Genomic DNA, 17,101 nt, shown 5'->3' with positions numbered 1-17,101 from the left:
ACATTCCAGTGCAGGTCAGCAGGGCACGTACACCTACAGCTCCCCAACACCCACATATAAACCTGAGGGCCCGGCCGTGGAGCCGCATTCCTCTTCTCACCATAACCACATTAATGAGGTTACTCTGCAAATCAAGCGATTACAGGCTTTCTGACCTGGTTTTCTTTGTTTTTTTCCTGGCAGCTATAAAGGACATTCTGATTCTCTGTGTTCACAAATATTTAGTTCCTCGCATTTAAAGAAAACCACAGTTCATCATATCATCATTTAACTCTATAAAGGTGTAATTATGCTTCTGTTGAGATGCATGTAAACACCTTTGAGAGCCCACGCAGAGAAGGGTGTTCTGGGTAAACGTAGGTAGTAGAGTCTCCTAAAGGAGCTGGCATGCCGACTTCATAAAGCGTAGCGTGAACCTCCAGGTCCAGCAAGAAGTAAAGAAACCTAAAGCTGCAACACAAAAAGGTAACGTTACAACACATCTGTGGTTTGTGTGCATTTATTGTGATAATGAGGTCCTTCCATGATGTTGGTCCACACAGTCATCAGCAACATGTTAGTTCCCACCAAATCTTTAACACTTTGAGCTGTATGCACACTTGCAGGCTCTGGTGTCCTCTTGCTGATAAGTGGCTCATCTAGTGTTTTACAGCGATTCTCTACAGCTACTTAAGCTTCATTCAGTACACTTGTTATTCAACACTATGTATCTTGCTTCCCTTCGTGGCCTTTCTCCCTCTCCTTACGCCTTACACTCCCTGTAACCCCACAGCCCCCAAACCACACCCTGTCCCCGGGGCCTGCAGCCTCAGCTTCAACCTGACACAGTAATAAGTGGTCAGACCTTCATCCCAGTATCTGCTTGACTCACTCTCCATCACCAACCAATTGAAAAACCACAATTGCCCCAGTCTGCGGTGCACAACCTGTAGGGCAGCCGAGGTGGACATGTGTTTTGATAGGTATACTTCATCTAGATTATTCAGGTGTATTTTCCTTGGCATGAGCCCACCACAGAAAACACATTATACCCCCCTAGCAGAGCAAGGCGAGTCTTAAAGACCTCCAGAATAGAAGTCGTACTATGAAACCACAGAGCAGCGTGGTGGAACCGAGTCACCTCCTCATTCACTGCTACTGTCACAGTTCATCAGTTGGTCCTGTCAACTGCAGTCCAGGAATGTTACTCTAACACCGAGAAATGTTTTCCGTCGGCTTGATCTGCATCTATTCTGTTGATATGTTCCTATAATCTCATTTAGTTGTGTGTGGTGAAGGGTCCTGCACAACAGAGATGGCCGACAGTTGGAGCTCTACATGTTTTGTATAGCTTGAAAATCTCCCTCAGATGATCAGCTGCATTCAAGAAAACAAGTTCTCCGATAAAAAGTCAAAGTCTGTGCATGAAGATAAAACAAGAAGTACAATATAATCCCAAAAGGATAAAATCCTACATATATTACATGTATTTCTAATGGTGAGGGGAAAGTTTACACTTTGTAGAAACTGTTTTAAACACTGAGCAGTTTAAATCAGCTCCCAGTTGCATTCTGGTCAGTTTTGGATGAAGTCAGCAGCCACAGTGTAATATTTGTTTCCAACTGATAAACTGAATGTTCCGGTTTGCTACCGCTGTGATTTACACCTCTGACTGTCTGTGACTCGTGGGTATTGTAGTATTTAAAGCCATCAGCCACAGAATACACATGATTTCTCAGAAATGAGCTATGACCAAAACATAAAAACCTACAGTGTTGTTACATTACGCAGAGTTAGAGGGATTTTCAGTGATAATGATGTTTATGGAGCTGGTCTTCAGTATTCAGGCAGGTTTAATTAAATTAATGATGATTTAATAGATTGTGAAGAGGTAACCCTTCAATTTTTTATTCCTTTATTCTATTTGATTTTTTTTTAACATAATAATAATAATCACAGGGTCACCTAATTTGTAGTTTAAATAACTTTCTATTAATTCACCCCAAATGTGATGTAAATTAATGAACAAATTACAGTACATTATAAAATATTATAATCATTTATATATAGATTTTTAATGGATGACACAACTTTTGTAAAATAATAATAATAATATTAATTTCCCTCATGGTTTAAAGCAGCCTCAAAGCACCAGTGCTGCAGAGTAAGTGATGCCAAATGGTTCCCTTAAGATAAAAAAGAAAATTGGCTAATGTACAAAGCTAGTTATTGTTATATATGAAATGTGCTCAATAATTCACATTATTAAAAAAAGTGCATTAAAACTTTAAATAAAAATGCATTCATGTATACATATATCGTGTTTATATTTATATATATATGGTATATACATGGCATATATATATGTGTGTGTGTGTGTTCCTAGTGTGATGTCAGAGTGGTTTGATGTTTTCCAGCCCAATAATTGCTCAAACATTAAATACATAAACAATGCAAATCAATTCATAAACAACGGAAACAACATTGTGGTTCATCTCAATGTGTTTAATATGACATGATAATAAAATGTTCGCAGTTGTGCTACGACACAGACAGAAGATACATCGTACAATGTGAATATCAAACTATTTTCCATTGCCGCCCTCTGCCTTGAAAATAAGGAAAAAATAAAGTGACATTTCAAATACCAAAAATAAAATGTTTAATAGCACAACAGGCCTGAAAGTATGTCACGTTAAACACCTACACGAAGGAAAAGAGGAAGAAGGCGAAGAAGATGAGAAAGATGAGAAGGAGAGAGAAGGATGCCACACAAACCCCATGATATCAAAAAGACAACAAATAATGATGCTGTAATATTTCAAACATGGAGGTTTGTGTTACAATGACAATACACAGAGCTGGTGTGAGCTGAGAGGGAAGCTGCAGGCAGGAGGTCTTGTCTCTGCAGAATTAATAAAATAATCAACGTTGTGTTACTGGACTTGTTTGCATAACTAATAAAATCTATGAACACATTTTTAAAATCATATCTGTCATTTATAATGTATTTAAAAACCAACCCAACTCATGGTGAACCAGCCTAAATCCTGTCCGACCCCACACACACTGTGACCCAAAACTGCCAAATTGGGCAGAAAACCAGCCAACCTGGCAACCCTGGATGTAGTGCAGACTTTTTCAATCAATATGCACTTTCGAACTGCCAACAGTAATCGAACTTTGAGAACAGTGCGAGCTGTGCTGGATTACCAAACTCAACAAGCTTTAAACTGCTGCAAGTTGATTTTCATGTCAACAGAAACGAGAGCAGAGCAGTCAGATCACATCATCTGTGGTTCATACAGGAGGCTACAAAATGCACATTTTACAAACAGCCTTTCTTTGAGTGCTGTGCTTTGTTTGAGCAGCACCTTGATATTTTTTACAGTGCAGCTCTCGTCCCCTGGAGGGCAGCTCAGCTCGGGGTTGTCAGGGGCTGTATGATCGCCTCCTCTACCTTGGAGATCAGTGAACACTGGCAGCGGTTGGTTCTGACCTGCACTATAGCTCCTCAGATTTAAGGCTCCTCAGTGGTTTTCAGCCAGCCGGGTGGGGGTGCCGGGAGGGGGCGGCTAATTGAAGTCAGCAGATGACGGGTGTGCTGTGATTTGTGTGGTGACAGGCAGTGTAATTACACGGCTGGTCAGAAAGAACATTACAGTAGTTAAGAGCTTTCGCGGGCGCTAACTCGGCCAGTAAAAGGATCCTTACACTTCAGTATTTGTAAAGCGTGGGCAGTGCTGCCATGCTGCTGGATATATATGGGGAGGGGGGGCAGGAGCAATGTAAGTACATTTCTTTATCCGTCCTTTGACCAGGAAATCTCTGGAGATATTGCTGCTACAGAAGACAGTGCTTTTTTTTTTTCAGAGTTTGTAGTGTCTTTCTTACAGATTCTAAATAAGGTACATTCAGTCTTCATGAATACTTCTTATGATTTACTGCCATATACTGCACAGTGCATAGAAATAAACAGCTTCAGACTTGTTAAATAAAATACACTTTTGGGTGAAAGAAAAACCAATCTTAGAGAAACAGTCCACCCAATAATGTAAATCCAGTCATCATCTCCTCCCTCCATGCTGATATAAAGTCCGGTGAAGTCTCGTAGTCCACAAAACATTTCTGGAGCTTCACAGTAAAACAGAGTTGCAGCATTCTGCTCAACAACTGAAGTAGCTGGAGAAAACAAAAACATAAAATGGCTCCTGCAGCTTGGACTGCGTAATCCAAGTCTGAAATCCCCAAATTGATTAAAAGACATTATTTACACCCTGGACGTGCGGCCGAGCTTGTGCACCCACTTTAAACTGTATGCACTGAAGCTTTTAGCTCAGCAGCTACAGTGAAGATTTAGCTAAAAGGTGTAAATAAGTCTGTTCAGATCATGTTGGGATTTCAGGGCTTCTGAAGAAGATTAGGCCGGATGAGCTGTACGGAGGCATGTAATGCTTATTTTTCATTGTTTTGCTGTGACATTTCTGAAACTTCACCACATTTTCCATCAACATGGGGGTGAGGAGATAATGACTGAATTTTCCCTTTTTTGTCCTTTATTTTGTTTTGTGTTGTTGGTTATTTGGAGGAAAAAGAACATGCTGTACACAAAACACTGATATATTTATTAAACTTGATGTGGCCTTTGTCTGCATATGTAGGGTTTATCAGCTGCTGCTGCTGCTGCTAAAAATGAGGTTAATAAAAGAAGTGAGACTGAACCAAACTGTAAAATGATGGGCCAGAAAACCCAAACTGTGAGCTGATTTATTTAAAAAGGCTCAGGGGGACTGCAGAGTTTGTGATGTTTCTCTGTTTACCAGTAAGTTAATGTTGCTGATAGGAAAGATGGCCAAAACTGTGAAAACAAGACACAAGTTGCAGTAAAGCAGATTTATCATTCAAAACAAGGCAGTGTTACTTCTGATGAAGAGCAGCCACTGTTGCAACAGGTAACGGCACATTAAATTTCCCCTAACTTTCTCCAAGAACTTCCCATTTCCAAGATTTTCTCTGGAGTCAGTTCCTTTCCAGACATAATGGGCCCACAAGCAGAAAACAACATGTCTCTTGCCAAGGTACACTGTGTTCTTTACTTTATGATTTAATCTGTTCAAATGTTTGTCTGTGACATCCTAAGATACAGAGTTAACAGTGGTGCAGTCGACAAGTGGAATAATTAAGCAAAAACAGTTCCAGTTACACAGAAGAGATGTCTTTTTTTTGCAAGGCCAAGTCAAGTCTCGGGTCACAATCTCAAGTTCATAACTGTATTGCGCTAATCAAATATAGTCTGGTTGTGTCTGTGTGTTTGTGGTGGCTGGTTTATGTTACAAGCAGCCAGCAGTGGTGGAAAGACAGCATACTGCCAGCTGTACTTTCCCCAGGAAACACACCATCCTCTTTGGCTAGCCGAGTGAGCTCTCAGCCGTGTCTCTGGGCGAGGCAGAGCGGACAGGCCGGGTGTACGCCTGCCAGACAGCATCTGACATGCACTGAGCTTGGAAGTCATGTCTCAAGCCTCTGTCTCTATTACACAGTAATATGTATCCAAAGACAGCTAATATTAGCTAATATTAGTCAGCATAAACTACCGGTTATATATGTTTTATTTAACACACCTGATTGCCAGCGACCCCCACAATGACATGACTGTTGCAGCGTTCCAGATCTTTGTCTGTTTGGTTGGTTCAGGCAAGAAAACAACTTAATGTTAATGGGAAACATTATTGTTTGGGTCAAAATTACTACGTTACTTATGAAACTTCATGTAAGACTATACCTACGTTATGTACGTAACTTCAGTCATGTTATGTACGTGATGTAACTTCACTATGTTAATTTAAAAGAAGTCACTGCTGACTTTTGGTTTCACACTGGACATGAACAGCCGTCTCCTCAATGGATCTCGTGTGCTTGTTAAACCTGACCATCCATCCCTGACCTCCTCTACTTCAACTCACTTCCTCTTACTTCTGTAATAACTAGTTAAATAATAAGCTGCTCTCACAGTTGACCCATATGGTCCTGTTTCTAATGGGGACGGGCTGGTTTTATTTTCTTATTTTTGTAACAGACACAAACAAATAATTTAAATTGTGAAAAAGCTTAATATTCTTTCTTTAAGGTCATTTTCCTGATTTTCATTGTGCACTTCAGATGATCATTAGTGATGTACATATATATATATGATTCCCATGGTCCAGTTAACAGAGAACAGACTGACATAATGACATCTGCTGCAGAAGGGTCAAATGTAGTTTCAAAATTTCATAAAGTCAAAATGGTAACATACATTAAAATAAATCACTTTTAATTCCATAAATCTCTTTGGAAATGATGCCAGAGGTGGTGAGGCAGTGAACCAGCAGCTCCGTATACTGCAGCCACATGTTGGGTATTTAAATGACTGTGGTAATACTCTGCAGCGTGTATTTGTACATGCCTTTGGAAGCGTCTGTGTATCCATCCAGCCCTAATGCGGCCTCAAGGTTCGGCCTCTCTGGAAAGATTCTGAGGCCAAAAAGATAGTCGCGGACAAAAACAAAAACAAACTGCAAACCGCGCGTCATCCCAGTGAAATATGGTAATAATATAGGGGGAAGTTTACATTTTGTAAAAATATGCGTTATTTGTCTTAGCTTTCGTTTATGACTGGCTGAGCCGGCCGTGATGAGGGAGGCCATTTTCTGAAATGTTTCTGGATGTGGACCACAGAGCAGCCAACACCCCTGTCTATCTTTAGAGCAGGGAATCCACCCAAGAGCTGTCAGTCCAGCCGCCAAATCCATGACTGCTAAAACTCTCCAGACCCCCAAACACTAACAGCATCATTCAGAGACATGCACCCGCCCACCACGCACACGCACGCACACACACACACACACACACACACACACACACACACACACAGTGATACTGTTAGATGTGGAGGTATTTCGAAGAAAAGAGTAAATAAATCAGGCCTCTGCCTCATCAGTTGGTCTTACGTAAGAGCAGCTCGCCCTCTGAATGTCGCAGAGAAAGAAGAAAAAATGAAAAACAACTTTTTTAAAAAGCTTGCAAAAGGAGAAAAGATTTATCTACTCTGAAAGTTAACTCAATACCTAATTTTTCTTGGACTCCACCTTTGTTTTTCCAAGTGCTGGGAACTGTGAATAAAAAGGTCAAAGAAATAACTTTTTAAAAAAAAACAAAAACGAGTTGTATTAAATTTGTGAAATAGAAAATTACTGCTGCTGAAAAAAAAGATTAATGACTCTGGCTGAGGGCTTTGTGGATCTCACTGGTGCTGCGCTGTGAAGCACTTAATAAATCACTGCTGTACATACAAGGAATTAATAAGGATGGTGTGTTTTCATGGTTTGTGTTGGTGCCAGATCTCAGAGAGCCTGATCTGGACCCGGCTCTAATCTGTTTTTCAAAAGTCACCTTAACAGCCTGCTGGTACCTCGCTCTCCTCCTGATCCAAGCATAACTACAAGAAGGCAAGGTGATAATTTCTGCTCTCATTACAGTCTCTTTAAGATGAATTAACACATGAGATGAGTCCATAGATACATTAAATCTGCTTATAAACTGTGAGGTTCAGTGTGAATTTAAACCGTCCTGCAGGAATCAGTATCTGTATGTTATTGTATGTATTTTCTGTAACCAGTCATAATTTAAAATGTGCTCTGTTTTTGATTTAGTGTTTACAGATATACAAAGTGGAAGTAATCTAATGAACCATGTTTCTTGTCTCCATGGATCTGATCCAGGATCAGTGAAGCCTTACTGAGACTGAAGTTTCTTCATCTCTGACACATCTCGTATCTAAACCACTGAATGGGTCGACTGCCAGTGACTCACAAAACAACCGGACCGCTGCAGCAACCTCTGTCATACGCTCACAGTTTGGTTAGGTTTAGTAAAATATTGTGATTTGTCTTATATAAATAACTATGTAACTTATTTAACTTCAGTAATGAATGTATCTACGTTAAATACGTAACAGGATGTTACTTCTCTCCCTCAGTAAGTTAAAATAACTCGACTTGGCTTCACACTGGACAGGAACAGCAGTCTGTGCACTCTTATGCTACTTCACCTGCTTTACTGTTGTAATAATTATTACAGTCACTAGATGTCGCTGCCTAACAGGAAATGTAAATATAGGTCTTAATAAGCTGCTTTCACAGTCGACCTCTGTGGTTGTTTTTCTGATGAGTGCATCGCCCTCATACAGGAATTTCAGTTCCTACAAGCTTCTGTTTAATGCCAATTTTAATAGAATTTTTTTAAAATTAAATTTGAATAATTCTTAACTTTGCCAGTGTTGTAATGTGTATATAAGTATTTTTTCGAGTTAAAGACCAAAAGAGGATTGTACATTTTTCAAACAACAAAATCCAACTCATCTGTCACAGAACATTTTGTACAGTATCAGCACTATTTATCAACATTTTGAGATCAAATTTTAATTTGTTGCTGTGAATCACTGAGTGTCTCCATTAAGTGCTACACAATATGTGCTATACGAATATTCTCTGGTCCATTTAGCTGTAGTGTTCATGAAGACTTCTCCAGGTGTAAAATCTGTCCTGGTGTTCAGTTGTTCTCTGTGGAGGTGTTTTTACGATCAGCACACATTAAGGTTACAGCAACATATACAGAGGACCAGCGTGTCCTCCACAGCTGGATGTTTGCAGGATATCAATGTGGAGGATATTTTATGCTAATTTTAAAATTAAATTATGATCACATTTAAATGACTCAGCTATGTTGGAACAACGGTGTGTATATAATACATTTCAGAGGAAGCGTGGCTGTAATGTGGAAGCACTTTGTTCAGTCCTGGACTGAAGTTATTGTGTTACACAGAGGAGGTGACGGTGGACGCTGTGGCTGCAAACCGCAGGACTGTGACACTGGAGAACAGGATTTATGTCCTCCGTCCTGGGTGTTGTTATGTTTAGGCTCAGTTGAGGCCTGAGGTTAAGGAGGGATGGTGGCTTTGCCTGAATATTGAAAATGTAAATATATTCTGTCTCGTGCTTTAAATCAGTGTTGACGTCAATATTCACAACCCAATTCAAAAAAAGTTGGGACGCTGTATAAAACACAACAGACAATTTGTTCATCTTTTTTTTTTATTTTTTTTTTTTTACATATATTCAACTCAAAACAGTACAAAGACAATATTTCATCTTTCAATGTCTACAAATAAAATTTAAAAACTGTGTTAGTTTATCAGGTTTATTCTTCCTTTAAAAGCTTCAGTGCAGTGTGTGTGTGTGTGTGTGTGTGTGTGTGTGTGTGTATTACTTACAAAAATGTATACATGTTGAGCTGAAATTACACTATGTCTAATTATCATGTTAGTCATGTGAACAACAGGGGGTTTGAACTGGTGGTCACCTTTAAATCAGCAGGCAGACGTCTGCAGGATGGAGGATCTGCCTTCTTATGACTGTACGTTAGCTGAGAGCTAGTACGTGCTGTGAGCTCCTGTTGTTAACAGCAAACCACTGGCTTTATCAAGATTAACACATACTTTATGATGCATTTATTAGCAGTTAACTATACACTTGTAAACATCTCACCGTGTTTTTTGCAGGTAGCGGATCTAAATTGAGAACAATGTTTTATTTTATTTTAAAGGGTAATAATTAATTAACTTTAATTAGGGATTCATTAACAGTTTTTTAAAGATGACTTTTTGGGGCTGTTGCCTTTATTGGTTAGTTCAGCTGAAGACAGACAGCAGAGAGAGAGAGAGAGAGAGGACGACATGCTGCAAATGAACCTGGGCCACTAAATCTTTTACGAGGCCTCAGCTCAGGAGTGAGCACTACGAGAGGTCCGGGTTTATAAAATGTGGAGAAGCACAAAAACACACAGCACAAAGAAACAAAGCAGTACAATTATTGATGTCAGTACATTGAAGTAAACTGCATATTGTAAAAGATGTTCTGAATACATCAGTAATCACATCAACACAATTTTAAAAGTCCACTTGTAACTTCAAAACTGTGAAAGCTGAGATGTTGTTTATCTAAAATGTTCAGATAAAAAGAGATTTTTTAAAAAATGCTCGAGCTGCATCAAAAATAAAAATAAGATAATTTACCATTTTATTTGTTCATGTATGATTAGTCTGTTGACTGAAGGTCTGGATTCATCTGCAGTGAAGCACGAGGACAAACAGGAGCTGTGAGCCTCTCCTCCATTCTGCATCCTCATTTATTTATCTTGTACGCAGAATACAAACCGACAAAAGTATTAAACTGACACAGCCTGTCAGCAAGACCGGCTTTAATATGAGGAAACAAAAATACAAGAGCCTCCTCGAGGCAGTCTGGATCTTCAGCGGATTCTCAAGCACATTTTTAATGACTCAAATTATCAAAAAGTAACGACAGAGCAGTTGAACCTGTTGGTGAGCCAGCATCAAAAACTCAACTATTTTAAAAAATTAAATATGCCACTTAAACTGTAACAGATTCCATATGGACACGCTAAAGCTCTGACAACCTGAGGAAGGTGTCATTAAATCCATCTGAATGAAGGAACACAGGCAACATGATTCATGTTCAGCCCTCAGAGGAACAATCCTTTGTTTCAGAGGAACATTTCACTTCACTCTTCTGACGCAGCTCAGCTGGACTCTAAGCGTGACGGCAGTAGCTGTTGTTTGAGTGTTTGCTGTGCAGATTACAGTGCAGCTGTCAGGACGCACGTCTGCAGTTCTGATAATAAAACATTGTTCATAATCACCAACAAACGCACTGAAGGAGCTCCCGCTCATACTGTCATTAACACTGTACTATAACTCGCATTACAGCAGAACTTGAAGAACAGAAGTCATCGACCCAAAGGTCAAGAAAAGATGGAGAAAGTGTGGAGGGGTTCACACCAACAGGAAATAAATAATATACCGTATCAAATTATGATTCAAGTCAGGAAACACCTAATTAAAAATGCTATATACATCCACACGTCTGCTGCTCGATGCAGATAATACTTATAATAATACCACTGTAGAAAATATGAACTTGAGTTTGATTGGAGTGACCAGAGTGTGGTGCGTTCAGTGTCCGTTCACATCAACCTCCAACTGTTTCTCAACAAATCTGACATACTGGAGGAACTTTTTTTTTTTGCATTTTCTATGTATGGAAACATTAAAGAATGTCTGCACATTCATATTGTTATGTTTTTTTAAGATGACGGGCACATATGTATGTAATTCTGAATATAGAGTGTGATTTATTTTTATTCATAGTTATTTCCATTATTCTTTTTAACCTCTGTAATACTGGATCTAAACCAGTATTTCTCAGGTGTGTTATTTTTCCCAGTTTCTGCTGTACTGTGAGGCTACAACACACTCTGAATGTGAATATATAAAAGGAGAGAACGCAGCCGGAGCAACACAGACGGGCCGAACGCTTCTGGGTTGTTCAAGTGGAAAAATTTGAGGCTCAACAGTTGGACTGTCCCTGCAGCGTGTCCAGTGTCTGAGGTCTCTGAAGTTCACGGGGCATTAAAGAGGCAAATTATCATTTTAACAGAATGAGGATCAGTTTACTTTATTAACTGGTGACGAGCACCCATTAATCCATGAGTCCATCTACAGAAAATCATCTGATGACCTAATGAGTAATGAAACAATTTATTAAGTAATAAAAATAAATCATTTGTCCCCTGTGAGGACACCTCCAGAACTCACTGGTCAGATAGTTATATGTCAGATCAACATGTTGCTATAGTTTAAAATAATAAATAGTCCCTTCAATGACCCCTGTCACAGTTCAGCAGTCTGATAGCAGCAGCATGAAGGACTGATGTCAGACAGTTTGAGGGACACATTATAACACCAGCCTGAATGACGGCTGCTCGCCTCATCATTCTTTAGCTTTCTGGACGACTGTTTCTCCCAGACGGAGCACAGGTCTCCAACCTGCCAGCAGACTTTTACATAGATACCATTTAGACTACTGCTGTCCTTCACACCGTTAGACCAGTCAGAAGACTGTCAGTGATAGAAGCAACATGAAGAGGAATCACAGCCACAATAAGAGTGAAGCAGGAAGTTGTTTGTTGTTGTCTGTGTTTACACTGAACTACAGCTGAGATAGTTCCTATTAACTATAATACTGGTGGACGGACGCATCCCAAATATAAATACTTAAAAATACATATTTCACCCTCCAAAATAATCATTAACAAATGTTATCATAATCACAACTGAACTCAACAGATTGTCATTATTATTTCTAGTATTACGGTGTGCAAAGGTTCTGCATGTGGTTTGTCCAAGTGGTGTTGCCGTAGCCCAGCAAGAAGGGAAGGAGAGGAGGAGAGGAGGAGAGGAGAGGAGGAGAGAGGAGGAGAGGAGATGAGAAGAGGAGAGGAGAAGAGAGGAGGAGGAGAGAGGAGAGGAGGAGAGGAGAGGAGAGGAGAGGAGGAGAGGAGGAGGAGAGAGGAGAGGGGGAGGTTATTAGCGGAGGTGTCTCTGTTAATCTTTGTCATTACATCCAATGAAACAAAAAATGGGGAAAAAAGAAAAAAAAAACAGATCAATACAAAAACCTATCAGATATTACTGCAAAAAATAAAAAACAAAGACTTCATGCCAAGTGATTTGAATATATATATATATATATATATATATATATATATATATATATTTTTTTTTAATGACAGATTTTAACGAGATTAGTTTCAGGGCTGCTGACTGCCTGTGTTTCACTTGTATGTGACAGATATTCATACTAAGACTAATAACTGAATCTAATAGATATGATCATTATAGTTGCAGCAGGACTTTAAGAAAAGATGAGATAACCAAACACAGGCCTCCACCCAGCAGCACACATCTCTGTGTTGTTTCTATAATTATTATCATCATGAGCTGTGTTTACTAAATAAACTTATTTCTCAACATGTAGGTCTAAATGATATTTCTAAGCCTTCTCCATAATTATAATTATTTGTATCTTGTGTTATTAAGGTATGTTATTATATATTTTAGTGAGATATATTTATATATAAATAAAATAAAGTATCTTTCTTTTACGTATATAAATTATAAAATGAAACAACAAAGACGCTCTGAGCTCTGACCTTTAGCTCTGATTAGTCCTAAAGCTGAAGAAGTCAATTTGATTTTTTTTTTTTTTTTGGGCGCAAAGATTTAATTTTTTTCTTTAGTTACAATATAAAATCTATGATCACATTTTACCTGACACAAATATAATATACCGCTCTTTATTTCCACTCACTGATGCGCGCGTCTCCAGCTTACCTTCACAGCACGAGGACATTTATTCGTTTTTAAAAGTTAGAATCAGCTCGTGCTGATGTGAAACGTCCCGACAGTGACAGTCAGATGTCCTGTAACACCAGCCGTGATGCTCTTCCTCCTGCGCTCTACACGTTGTCCCTGCTCGGACACGCGCTCCACGCACTGACTGCGCGTTTACATGAAGCGTCCGTGCGACAAACCAATGAAGTGGGCCGACAGCAGCTGATGTTCTACTTCTGACGCACACGCTTCATGCAGCGGCTGATCACTGAGCTGATCTCCGGCAGGAGGAGATGCTGTGTGTCTACATGAGGCCTACTGTTTCAAACCACGAAGAAAGAACCAGACAACGTGTTGATGGTGTTTCATTAGTATTTTAATGTATACTCGTTGTCCTTTTACGTAGGTTTTCTTATTTTTCAAAATAAAGTAACATAGTAAGCTGGTGATATTGTTCACGCAGCTCAGTGCGGCTGCGCTCCGCCGCGGGGTGTTTTTACAGTCTCCACATGTTTCCCCTGCGGCTGCTGAGCGCAATGAATAATGTTACAACGGAAGAAAATACCAGAATTACAACATTTAATATCCATAAAAATGTCACATATAACATTACGATATATTCAGACGTGTCAGTCGACCCGCCGGGCGTCACGTCCCGGCGCAACACCAGCTACAAAAGACTTAAATTAAATATAAATAGCGGACACAGATCAATAATAAAATGTAGATATGTACAACTGTGCAACATGGCAACACGTTGGGTCACACCAGCGGCATGTCGTGGAGTCCACTACACTGTGTGTGTGTGTGTGTGTGTGTGTGTGTGTGTGTGTGTGTGTGTGTGTGTGTGTGTGTGTGTGCGTGTGTGTGCGTGTCACTATCAGCTGTCTGAGTCCACCTCGCTTTTACTCTCCTCGGTTTTCTCCGCGGACGTTTTGGTGGATTTGTTCCATTTCTGAGAGTTCTCTGATTCCTCTGATGATGAGCGTTTCTGCCTCCTCCACTTCGCGCGTCTGTTTTTGAACCAAACCTACGTGATGGAGAAAAACAGGTTTAGTTTCTAAACCAGGAGGCTTTTTAAAGGCAGCGTCAGAGCGGAGGAGGCTGACAGGAGGCCGAGCTGCAGGACACGAGTCACCATGCGCTCAGAATAAAGACCTGCCAGCGGTTTATTTTACACAGCTGTGGTTTTTATTCTTTTTATCATGTGAGGAACAGTGTCTGCATGTGGAGCTTCCTTTGTCTTATTTAGGAATTGATTTTATTTTTTTGTTTCGTTTTATTTAAAAACGTATATAAAATCATTTGATGGCCAATCACCTGCGAGAAGATCATCGGATGAGTTTTAATATTATATCATATATTATTACTGTGACGCTAAAATAACGGGACCCGAAGATTCATCTTATTATTGTTATTATTATTATTATTATTATTATTATTATTATTATTATTATTATTATATTGTTACAGAACATATATTTGTTCTTTTGTAATCCACATGGAAACATGTTGAACCACAGTGTGACTCCAGATGATCACAGCTCTGTTGTAAATTAATTCAAACTGCACACAAAGAATAAAGTAATAATAATAATAATAATAATAATAAATAAAATCTGCGGCTGCAGTAAATCACCTGTTGTTGATGACAGAACCGAGCTCTTGTTTTAAAGTCAGATAATTTATGTGACCTACTTTTAATTTTCTTCCGTCAGTTTTCCTTTTTTATTTATTTTATTTCAAATTAGGATGAAGAGCCGTGAAACTGTAGAGAGAGATAGATAGAGAGAGAGAGAGGCCGGGACCACAGTCTGCTCCTCATTTATCTTTTTTTATTTTCTTTCTTTTCTTGTCTTAGTGTTTGTCTTCTCCTCCAGACAGTAACCTGCAGGTCTGCGCTGAAACATCTCGCTTTACAAGATGATTCCATTTCATTTAATTACACCTCAGTTCTTAGTTTCATATTTAGTCACTGATTGTATCGGTAATAACATTTAACTGCTCAATAATCATTTTATAATCATGACAGTATCAGAGTCACTGAATGAAAACCTGCGCCGACAGATAATCAGCCGCAGGTTTAATACAGAGCAAAATAATATTATTATTGACAATGTTCTCATCTTAAAATTCAGTAATAATAATAATAATAATAATAATAATAATAATAATAATAATAATAATAATGTGAACGGGTCTCTGTGTCTTTACTCTGAAGTGTAGGATGAGAGCAGCTGACTCGGTTCTGTCTGTGTTAAAACAATCAGAATCAGTGGAGTTCATGAAAGGACGCAGGAAGCTGCACTGACCTCGACCTTCTCCTCCCGGAGGTGGACTTTGCGGGCCAGCTGCTCCCTGGTGCCGACGTCCGGGTACTTGGTCTCCTGGAACAGGCCCTCCAGAGCCTCCAGCTGCTCGTCGGTGAAGATGGTGCGGTGCCGCCGCTTCCTGCGGCAGTGCAGCTGGTTGAGGAGCTGCAGCTCGGTCCGCGACAGGCTGCTCATGTTCATGTAGGACATCATCTGGTGCGGGACCGGAGAGATCAGCACCGAGCCCGGACTGTCGTAGCCTGCACGGTGAGAGCGGAGAAGACATGTCGAGTCACACACACGTACACAGTGTTAATGATGGATCAGATAATATACAATGATAATTACAAACTGAGCCTTCACTTGTGTTCATGCAGATCACAGCTGATGCGTAAAGACGCGGACATTTGAAACTTCGGAATAAACTTTGTCATTTTATGCGCGAATATTTTAGATCATACTAAAAAAAAAACAGCTCAAACAGTCTTTTCTTCTTTTTAAATAAGAGTATGTTCCTGTGAAAACAACGATGATATTTGTCCCGGTGTCTGGACCTGGTCCCAGGTCTCAGTGTGCAGAACTGCACAATTTCATTTGTGCGTAATTTAACGTTCGGTCGGTTATTTTACGCAGAAGATTAGAAATAAATATTTAGTGGTAGGAAGTAAATGTGTCTTTAGATTTAAAGACAACAACATGTCCAACATCATGTGACACATGGAAACTTTTAAGGAATCAGTCAGTGAAATAAAATGTGATCTTACATTTTGGGGGTTTATTACACAGTCTGTAAAAACACTGGTTTATATTTTCGTTACTGTTACTGAGGAAAATGTTCTAATTAAAAGCTCGGTTCTGTTCTGATTTTTGAGGAGTTCCACGCTAAAATTGCCAAAGTTGGTGCAAAGTGAGCGGGAGTCTGGCTGTCCTACCTGCCGGGATGCAGGGGCACTGCTGCGGGCTGAGGCCGGGCACAGAGCTGCAGCACGGCGGACCTCCTCCGGCGCCCTGGACGTGCAGCTGTCCGTAGTAGTAACCGTTATATCCAATCCTGGTCCCGTTCACGGACTGAATCCCGGGGGGAGAAGGTCCGCAAGTAGCCGAGTACAGTCCGTTGTAGTCGGTGTAGATAGAGTCCGTGAGGCCGGCGGACAGCACCACCGGGCCGCTCCGGTGCAGCAGCAGCGGCTCCTTGCAGCTCGGCCGGCCGGACAGGATGCTGTCTATGCTGAACATCCCGGCGGGCATCACACCGGTGCGCGGCGGCTCGGAACAGGACGGGCAGAACTGGAGAGAGTGTAAAGTGCTCGGTCAGATAAAATGTCCTCCTGAAAGAGTTCCGGGGAAAAAGTTCTCCTAAAACTGCGTCATGATGACTCTGGAGGCTACTTTTCTTCCCTGCATGCGCGAATCCGACTGTTGGGTTTAGTGGGACCAGTTAGAGCAGGGCTGGTTTTATAGGCTGCTGACGTCACGGCGGAGCGGCGGCTCTGGGATCAGCTGCTGCAGCTCGCGCAGT

The 17,101-nt window shown here is 40.3% G+C and overlaps 1 protein-coding gene across 1 annotated transcript; it reads right to left on the bottom strand.

Moving 5' to 3' along the window:
* Positions 1 to 14,150: 14,150 nt before the first annotated feature.
* gsc (goosecoid) lies at positions 14,151 to 16,830 on the bottom strand. The gene is made up of 3 exons (XM_073465420.1): positions 16,515 to 16,830; positions 15,583 to 15,842; positions 14,151 to 14,300 (listed from the first exon to the last, which is right to left on the bottom strand). The coding sequence occupies exons 1-3, from the start codon at positions 16,828 to 16,830 to the stop codon at positions 14,151 to 14,153; spliced, it is 726 nt and encodes a 241-aa protein (XP_073321521.1).
* Between the last annotated feature and the right edge of the window lie 271 nt (positions 16,831 to 17,101).

Source organism: Pagrus major, chromosome 5 (assembly GCF_040436345.1).
Source record: "Pagrus major chromosome 5, Pma_NU_1.0".
In the NCBI taxonomy this organism is placed as follows: domain Eukaryota; kingdom Metazoa; phylum Chordata; class Actinopteri; order Spariformes; family Sparidae; genus Pagrus; species Pagrus major.
The sequence above is the reverse complement of the archived record's forward strand: the minus strand, read 5'-3'. Positions and strand labels throughout refer to the sequence as shown.

Bases quoted from the DNA above. Each gene is read 5' to 3' on its own strand.
- gsc (XM_073465420.1), bottom strand. From the start codon at position 16,830: ATGCCCGCCGGGATGTTCAGCATAGACAGCATCCTGTCCGGCCGGCCG. The intron at 15,843-16,514 runs GTAGGACAGCCA...CTCACCGTGCAG, and splicing joins GTGCCCCTGCATCCCGGCAG to GCTACGACAGTCCGGGCTCG. The intron at 14,301-15,582 runs GTCAGTGCAGCT...TCCATCACGTAG, and splicing joins TCCGGGAGGAGAAGGTCGAG to GTTTGGTTCAAAAACAGACG.